This window comes from Psammomys obesus, unplaced genomic scaffold, assembly GCF_907164565.1.
Source record: "Psammomys obesus unplaced genomic scaffold, mPsaObe1.curated_primary_1811, whole genome shotgun sequence".
Lineage (NCBI taxonomy): Eukaryota > Metazoa > Chordata > Mammalia > Rodentia > Muridae > Psammomys > Psammomys obesus.
In genome coordinates this window covers 7,444,472-7,454,302 of record NW_026596101.1, presented here as the reverse complement: position 1 = coordinate 7,454,302, position 9,831 = coordinate 7,444,472, and the positions used below count along the sequence as shown (strand labels likewise).

Here is a 9,831-nt window from a genome sequence, read left to right as displayed (position 1 = left end):
GATGGTCCTTACACATACAAGTCTCACCTCGAAAACGTTTGGATTTTAAATAAGGATGTTCTTTGCCCAAGTGGCATCTTCCCCAGCCAGCATAAATAGCTTGAGGCCGGAGGCAGTTCAATGAGGCTCAGGTGGTTTGGCTGTTGCAGACATAAGTTTCATATCCAATCTCCTCAAACTCCCCTTATATTGCTCTCAGTGAATTTCGAGTACCAAGGAAAGGGATTGGAATAAATTCTTCATTGTAAAGGATATCTTGGAGAACCACCGTCTGTCCATATGCTGTTGCTGTGAATAATCTAGGAGGAAGGTGGGTCTCTGTCCTATGCTGATGGGAATCAGTTCTGCGACCTCAGATCACAGGGGCTATCCCAGCTACTTCCAATTCCCACTAGACACCCCTCTTTCTTTCTATGGCATTGTAGGTCTTGATAATCTCTGTTAAAAACACAGGAATTTTAAGTACTTGCCAGGTGTTATGCCAGAGCAAAGAGAACATTGGCTGGTTCACTAACAATATATAATTTTTAAAATGTTATGTATATGAGTGTTTTGCAGTGTATGTCTGTCTACCACTTGCATGCTAGTGCCCACAGAAGCCAAACGAGGGCATGAGATCCCCTGGAACCTGAGTTACAGATGGTTGTGAGTCACCATGTGAGCGCTGGGAATCACACCCACATCTTCTGGAAGAGCAACCAGATCTCTTAATCTCTAGGTCATCTCTCTAGCCCAGTAACCATATGTAATTCTTCAGGGTTAGGCACAGTTCTAGACCTTACAAATAAAAAAGATGTATCTCATATGCACAGTGTTAGTGCTCCTGGAACATATGGTCAAACAGATAGGCAGCAAAACTGTTGGGTACATCTTCTAGTACATAAGGTTCACAATGAAATTCCAGAGGCCTGATATACCAACTGCTTTTGAAGCCTTCATAGAAGAAATAATGTTGGATATGGATTCCCAAATAATGACTGTCACAACCCACGAATTAGGTCCTCAGCATGCTGACAGGGCCACATGAATTACTTTATACATGCACCAGGATTAGATGGCAGCACCAGTTCAGGGATGGAGCAGGATCTCCCCAGAGGTCTAGGGAGCCTTCTCTGAAAAGAATTATACATATGGAAAATGAACTACTGGCCTTGTATGAAGGTAGTTCTCTTGCTCCCTCTCCTGGTCCAGCCTCCAAAATAATGTTTCTATCCTTTGTTTGCAAGACAAGAGTCAGAAAATTCTTGGACTTGGCTGTTTCCATTCTTTATGCTCACATCAGCTTTCAAGTTGTGATGTTCCCAATAACTTATCAAAGTGTGGTATGCAAGCCGGCAGCGTAAACCTTACTTCAGAATTGCTAATCATGCAAATTCTTAACTACCTGAGACCTGCTCAGTCAGACCAGTGTCCATGATAAAGATTTAGTACCATTTTCACAGATTCTAGGTCAGCAGGTTGATCAAATAAACCCTTTGCCTGCTATAGCAGCACTGCCATAGGCCTCACCTTCCTGGTCTTGACCGCTAAAGCCAACTTCAGCTTTTATGTGATAGTCTCCTCTGTGGTACTGAGATCCTCTGACTCTAATATTCAGCTCATTACTGTACCCTTGCCTGGCTATTGACCTTTCTCATCTCCAGGGAGAGAGTAATGTATATGACTGTGACACGGTAAAGACTTGCGAAGACCAGAGAGATGGTGCAGAGAATCTGGTGTAGTGCTCTGACCTTTCAGAGATGATTCAATATTGCCAGTTGTCCATGACTGCTGTACCTTTTATTTTGAGTGTAGAATGCTGAATGATTACATGCTACATCATAAGAGCCTTGTAAGGGATAGTTGATGCTCCTTGTGCACTTCACCCAGAGTCTCAAAACTGACTGAGCCAGTTCTATAAAGTGTATATAAAAAGTGTGTCATGGTGTGGATTTTGAGTGCCTTCATCTTCTTCCATCATGCCAAGCTCTTCAGTAGTATGTAAACCCAACACCATTAGGGTCCCTTCTATCACTAATCATTCATCATTCCAGGATGTAGTTGTGTTTGCTTCTACTTTCAACCCATTGCCTGTCACAAAGGCCTATAACAACAGTTTCATAATGAAGATATTGAGAAAATATATTTCTATACAATTGTAATATATACTGAGATTGCTTATAGGAAACCATAACAAGAGAACAGGATTGACCAAGCTAGGTGGCCAATAAGTCACCATGAAGGCTCTTTCCTCAGACATCTCTTTGAGAATTAATTCTAGATCCAACAATCTCTTCCACAGCTGAATTATGCTCAGTGTATTTCTCAGTTTATTTCCAGAGCACTTAGATGCCTTGGAAAATATGATCTTTGAACAAACTCCTATCTTTTCTCTTAATAGGCGCTAATGTTTTTTGTGTGTTCATGTGTGTATATGTGTATGCATATGTCAAGGCTTTTCCTCAGTCATTCTCCACCTTAAATTTTTGAGACAGTGTCTGTCACTAAACCTAGAAACTACCAATTTGGCTAAAATGACTGGCCAACAAGTCCCATGGTGCCTCTTGTCTTTGTTCCCCAGCTGTAGGATTATAGACATGTGCTTCTTGCACTGTTTTTGCTGCTGTTGTTGTTTTTCCTTGGTGCTGGTTGATCAGTTCTCAGGCCCTCATGTTTCTGCACCAAGTACTTCCCAGCTGAGCCATCTCCTCAGCGCCAAGCGTGAAGACTTAGTGCCCATTTTTAAACTTACTTTGGATTAGATGCTTCCTAGAACAAGCCTGTGGAGCTGGACAGTCTTTGTTTCCACTTTGACATCACCCTGTACCTCAAGACACAGGAACAATTCTTGAGAAAAAAAGTACACCAGAACTCACAAAGAAAAAGCGACATGAAATGGTGGCTCCTGCTTACTCAGGAAAGACAATCTCGAGTTGGATTCACCCTGGATGGGTTCCACTCTTTCTTCTTGTCACTGTAGCTGAGCGATACCACTGTCAACTCAAACCAAAGTTAAGCACGTGTGCCATTAGCTTGAAAAACTGTCTCCTGTGCAGAAAGTTCAAGGTAAGTCACACAAATTGCAAAGATAGGCCAGTATAACCAGGCAAGGTGATGCTTTGGTTTGGAAACAAGCAAGGCCCCATGCATGGATGCATCCATTGCCTTGCTGTGAGCAAGGAGGTTTTGATGAGGCACACACACTTTAAGAGGTAGGACATCAGTGACTCATGTCCGGATGTGTTGCCTTGCAACCAAATTGAGTATTCAATTGAAATACCTCCTTGACAAGAAATACCAGTCCTTGCTTTTATCACAGAGTCTTGTATGAGTTCATTTCTAAACACCACAATGCCATCAAAACATGGAATTTTCCATGACTTCAGATCCAGCCTCTTCCACATAACTTACAACTTCAATTTTGGTTTCATTTGAAGCAGTTTTCTGCAAAAGAAAACATCTCCCTTACATGTTTAGCAACTAGGAAAAGTTAAGTGGAAAGGAGAAAAAAAAATCATAAGCTTATCTCCCAAACATACCTACTGCATCTACTAAGCTTTTTTTGAAGTAAATGTTTTCTTTTATAATCATAATAAAGTAACAGGGACACACACCTTTATCTTCAGAAAATGTATTATTGTCATTGTTGTTGATGATGATGATGTTCTGCCACTGAGATATATTCCCCCTGGTCTTGTATAGGTGTTTGAATTTTTTCTTTATAATATCATGTAATATTTTAAGTATACTTTGTATTTTGGAATTTGTGGTATTGTTATTGTTCTGGGGAATAAGCCTTGTCCATGTTAGGTAGGTATTCTGTTCCCGAGATACACCCCCAGTTTGATGTAATCATTTTTAGTATTTCCATCATACTCCACTCACTGATTACAATAATATGAACTGGAGGCTAGAGATGTAGTTCAGTTTGTAGAGGGCTAGTCTAACATGTACAAAGCCCTGGATCATATTCCAAGCAATGAAAAAACATGGTGTAAAGGTACATGTCTGTAATCTGAGCACTTAGGAGGTAGAGGCAGGAGAATCAGACATTCAAGGCAATACTGAGCCTTGAATGTGTATATATATATATACACATTGTGTATATATACACACACACCCAGGGTGAGGCCAGCCTGAGCTATATGAGATCCTGTCTCAAAAAAATTAAAAAAAAAAGGCTTCTAGTAAATTGGAACATTTGTTTTATCTAATTTTGGACATAACACTTAAAGCTAATAATAATTAAAATTCTGTTAAAAAATATCATCTACAAAAGATGATCTTATTTTTCCTCATGTACTCATCCAGCACATTTTTAACACCCATTCTACTCTAAAAAAAAAAAGTGCTATATATTGGGCACAATCTGAGAAACACACATGGTTTCTGCATCACACACTCTATATTATTTATAGTGGGAGTAACGTGGGAAAAGTCCCCTCTGGTTACCACTGCAGAAAGCCAACTAGAAAGTCATTGCTAATAAATTTTAAAACTCAGAGGGAGAGCTAAGAAAAACTCTTAGCTGTATATTGAATGTTGTAAAATAATTTCTTAGGTGAACTCTGAAAAAACACAACCTTGCTTAGCCACAGCTTCTGGATAGTCATGTCTTTTAGAGGCCCGTGATTTTGAGCATTCCTACCAGGTATGGAGGTAGTAGTTGCAATGAGCCCCTCAACCTACTGCTTTGCATCTGTAGGTTCAAACAAGTATTCTTGTTGTTATTCCTCAGACTATGTATTGTGCTTGTCTTAAGTAATTTTAAGAGGATTTACAAAGCGCGGCAGACTGTGTAGAGTCTAAGAAAATACCGCATCGCTTTTGAATAGCACAGCCTTTGATATCCACAAGGGGTCTTGAACCAAGTTCTTACCCTCATTACCAAGGATCAGCTCTAAAAGGAGAGAGCTTCATTTTCTACTAGTCAGGCACTTCCCAGGGGTCATGGTGCCCATAGCACCAAAGAGCCTTTGCTTTCTTATATCAGGGTCCCCGTGAATAGAATGGATATCTGCTACCTTTGGGTAGAGAGGCTAGAACACAATACTGCTGCAAGCGGTCCTGCTGTGGTCAGCTCTGTACGTACTCACGTGCTGTCTTAGGTTGAGATAACCTCCCCTTCTTTTTGGTCCCTAATTATCTGTGCCTGTCACTTACTTCCTTCTCCCTTCTCTACAATCTTTCACATAAAACTCTTCAATGGGTGCATAGGGTAACTTACGCCGAGAAGCCAGGCCATCTTGGCATTAATGCTATGCATATTCTGAAACCAGCTTATCTACCCACAGTATTCTACACACACGACTTGATTTTAATTAACAGAATTCCAGAAGCTCAAAAAATAAGCTCCTAAGCCAGTTTCATTCACCAATCTCAGCATATTAATAGAATACTTCCAGGCCCTATAGGGAAAGTAGGTATCAGCTTTCAAATGTTTCATTAAGAGAACAGGGCAAATGATGGAAGTGTCACTTTTAACTCTAGGCTGCTGCGTTCTGCTGTTTTAAGAGGAAGGAACAATGCACACTTAAATGAACAGAGGGAGATCTGCACATGGCTTGCTCCTTTCCAAAAAGCCATAGGTGATCCAGCATGGGTAGGCTTTTTCTGCAGTGAAGGATATAAAGATCAAAAGCATGTCACCATGACTCTAGTGAGCCTCAATTCTTTACCTCAGTAGCTTAGTAACCCTACTGCCTGTTCATCATTCCAGCGTTAAACTGCAAAGGACTCTAAAGAAATTTTGGAGTTTAGTGAAGTTATCCTTATTGGCGAATTTTGGTAATCTTTCCCTGTAACGAGCCAAGAAACACTTCATTCACATCAGTTGAAGAAACATCTAAGTTTGGTAAAAAAAAAAAAAAAAAAAAAAAATACTCCTTGATCTAAATCAGGAGTTAGTAAATGAAGCCCAATCTGTCTGGCTTGTTATCTGTTTTTGTAAATAAAGTTTTATAACATAGCCATGCTTATTCATTAGTACTTTTTTTTTTATAGACACACTCTTTCTAGCAAACAATTCTACCTTAAATGCTTATTGAGTCTTTAGGGGAAGAATTTGCTGCCCTCTATCTCAGTAGCCACTCCCCTGAAAGATGAGCTCGACAACGTGCAATAACCATACACAGAAAACCTTGAAATGTTACTGACAGAAACTAAAGAAGACCTCAAAATATGGAGATGCCGATAATAGTGTTAGGATGATGCTTTCCCCCCAAATTAACCACAAAAGTTCAAATATACCACAGACTCCCAGTCTCCTGTCTTTAACCCCAGCATTCAGGAGGTAGTCAAGTAGACCTGTGAGTTTTAAAGACAGCTTGGTCTACACAGGGAGTTCTAGCCTGCTCAGAGCTACATAGTTTTATCTTGTCTAAAAAAAAAAAAGAAAGAAAATCCAGTTGCCTATATTTTTCTTATCCCATTACACGACTCTCTTCTCCCACTTGTAGCAAATGGCAGGTGGGTTCTAAAATGTATGTAATAATTTAAAAGAGTTAACCAAAATGGCTTGGGGGAAAACACCTTTGGATGCCTCAGCCTACATGGTGTTGAGTTTTACAACAAAGTTATAGTAATCATGATAACATTGTGCTGGCAGGATCTCATCTATGCCTCTTACGTACAGAATGTACATGAGATTCATACAGAGTGGAAATTTAAGTTTAAATGGCAAGAGTCCTCATTGTTGAATAAGACTTTTGTAAAATGTAGGGAAAATAATAATATCTATAGCTAATTGCACACACACACACACACACACACACATACACACACAGGAAATGAGTGAGAGTGGTGTTGACTGATGCATGTATACATAGACATACAGGGGAAGCTTGATAACCTAATACTCATCCCTGGGCACTTAGGATGTCACCTCTCTGTGTCGGTTAACATTACCTCATATTCAGTCACCACAAGGAGATCTTTGATGTTACTCTTTGGAGCGGGAACTGGTGGAAACAACCTGGTCCAGAGGTGACACCTGACAACAGGGGAGGAACTGAGTGAGCATAAACAACTCTCTTGCCTAGATTTCTGCTCAAACATTGACCGAATCCGTTCCACACACAGCTGTGTTATAAGTTTGGCTTCTCTGTTGGTTAAGATTTCTAAACATCTTCAACCTAATGTGGTAGCACACGCTTTAATCCCGGCACTCAGGGAGGCAGAGGCAGACAGAGTTAGAGGGCAGCCTGGCCTACAAAGTGAGTCTAAGGCAGCCATGGCTACACAGAGAAACCCTGTCTTTAACCCCCACCCCCCCACACACACACACAAGATTTCTAAAACATCATCATTGAGGATGGGGTTCTGCTAGCCTGAGATATGGCTTCTGAGATCTCCAGGCAAGAGGAAGTCAGAACGTATTCACATTGGAGCTCATTGCTTCACTTCTAAAGATGGGTTAACAGCATCCTTTGCTTGGCTTCTTGTTCACTGCTCTTTCTCTTCTAGCTGTCCTCCTTCAACTGTGCTAAATTCACAGTTGCCTCTTCTTGCCCTTTCCTTTGAACTGCTGTCCATCACCTACACTTAGCATCTAAATATAACATGTTAATGAGAAATGCCACGTAATATGAAAGTTACTTCCTAAATTGTTAGGCTAAAAAAGAACTTTACCTTAGTGAGGGAGAGAGGAAGGGAGGAAAGGAGACAGAGAGAGAGAGAAAATATGAATCGATGTAGCCATTTGCAGGCTGCAAGCTGAGATATGAGATCTGTGCAGACTTTAGAGAAGCTGCATTTGATATGAAGCCAGTCAGCCTCGCTGGACCAGGAGCTTGAAAGCCAGGCAGAGGTCAACCCCTGACTACAGAGGCCTGTATGGGAAAGGCAGTGTAGTGGCTTCAGACTTGGGTGGACGGCTGCGTTTTCATAGCAGATGTTAAAAGACAAGCAAGCTGTGAAGGAAAAGAACGCAGTGGCTAAAACCTCTACAGAACTGAAAATAGTCAACAGATTTGAGGAGTGTGCGGTGGCTAAGGACCGTGCTGTGTCTTGTGTAGCTTCTGTATGACATGTTTTATTTTGTCTCCTCTTGCCTGCTAAGGGCAGCCTGAAAGAGCACGCTGTAAATTCCGACTGATAACAAGAAGCCTTGTGTAAGGGCTGCACAGCAGCCTGCGAATGCTGCCCTTGAATGTAGAGAATACCTACAGTCGGCAGATGAGTGAGAAGACTAACAAGACGAAGCAGATGGTTGTTGGAAGCACGATGAGGCACCATTCTGCCAAGGGCTTCTTTTCCTTTCCTGGTGCGAGAGAGAGGGGAGAGAAAGAGCAAAGTCAAAATCAGGGAGGATCATTAAAATGAAAGGGAGGGGGTGTCAGAGGATTCAGGTTTGAATGGAAGGTGTTGGGTGAAGGAGATAACTCATGTCTCACAGGTTGTTATAAGTGGAAGTGAAACCGTGGCAGTAAGGCCTTTTAATTACTATTAATTTAAGCATGACTAATTTAGTTAGTCAGTGTTTTGGAGTCCACCCCTACTCAGGTGACTCATAGAGCATTAGGTGGAAAAGCTACAAAAGCATAAGGCTACTCAATAACCTCATTAGAATACAGGGAAATCGATTTTTACCTACTTGGAAATGAAACTTATGGAGGAAATATGAGAAAAATATTCATAGTTATCAGTGCAGGCATACTGTCTACATTAAATGCTTTATGACTGAAGTTAGCCTCAAAGCACCTCTTATTCCCATTTAATTGATCAGGAAATAAAAAGAAAACTGTCATAATCAGCATAGCGAGGTTTATGCATGTTATCCTAGTCTCTAATTTGTTCCTTTTCAATATTCAGAGGATTCTTCTATGGTCTTTAAAGACTACATCAAACTGTGAGAAGGAGGGCAGAGTGGGGGTGTGGAGTCAGTGTTTGTCTGTTTGATTTTACGGATGCAGCTCTGAAAAACCATCAAAGGTCCATAACTAAGTGGTGTGGGCAGAAGTAGTGTTCCTTCTAAACAGCCTGACTCACTTTCAGAGAAGAAAATCAAATCCTGAGTTATAGTTAGTGCTCTTTCCTAGGGAGAGCACTGACCCATCCATCCATCCATCCATCCATCCATCCATCCATCCATCCCTCCATCCATTCATTTATTCATTTATCCATCTATCCATTTAGCAAGGGTCTATTAGGCTTTTCCTAGGTACAGAAGTTACTATGACACAGAGGTTAAGAGAATGCCTTTGATATCTCCCATCCTGCAGCTTGAAGTCCATCAGGGGAGACCAGCAGAAAGCACATAGTGACTCAGGCCATGATTTGAGGATAGCAGTACTTTATAAGTATCGTGGTAAAGTGCAAACCGTGCTAAAGCAGGATAAAAGGCAATAAAAAGCAAACCTCGATTTGCACTAATTTCTTTTATACAGCAAGAAATGTATGCAAATGGGGATTTTCCCACATGTCAATATCCTAAGACTTTCAAAAAAAATTCAAGTCATTCAAAACCCACAAACTGTTCAAGTACCACGGAAGAGAGACATCTGGATTTAATGCTAGTGATTCTTGCCTCTCCTCTCCTCATCTCTTTCCCATTGCCTTCTCAGCATCCCTGGTCAGGTTTTTTTCTCTGCCTGCCCAAAACTTTAATCTCTTCCTTAATCTCATCCTTTCTGCTTTCAAATATGCATAGAGTCTATTATCTGCTATGACTCTGCTCAACCATCCTCCCCAGCTTTCATCACAAACTTTTCTCTCTCATTGCCCAGCCTGGTTTCTTGAATAAAGATTAAGGCTTCTGTATTTTCATACCTTAGAAAAGGTAGGACATACTTTAATATATATTTTGTGGCAGAGTCCCATATACTCTTAGACTGGTCTCAAACTCAGTATGTA

General features: G+C 40.8%; 1 protein-coding gene across 2 annotated transcripts in view; it reads right to left on the bottom strand.

The window, feature by feature from the left end:
- Positions 1-3,336: 3,336 nt before the first annotated feature.
- The window catches only part of Il5ra (interleukin 5 receptor subunit alpha), a 30,473-nt gene continuing 23,978 nt past the window's right edge, over positions 3,337-9,831 (bottom strand). Inside the window, exons 8-10 of one of the 2 annotated variants that reach the window (XM_055628625.1) lie at positions 8,146-8,239; positions 6,886-6,970; positions 3,337-3,423 (exon numbers count right to left, since the gene is read on the bottom strand). In XM_055628625.1, coding sequence (XP_055484600.1) covers positions 3,337-3,423; positions 6,886-6,970; positions 8,146-8,239 — 266 coding nt within the window. Of the gene's footprint in view, positions 3,424-6,885; positions 6,971-8,145; positions 8,240-9,831 lie in introns of those variants that run through there. The other variant, XM_055628626.1, reaches the window with a different exon arrangement.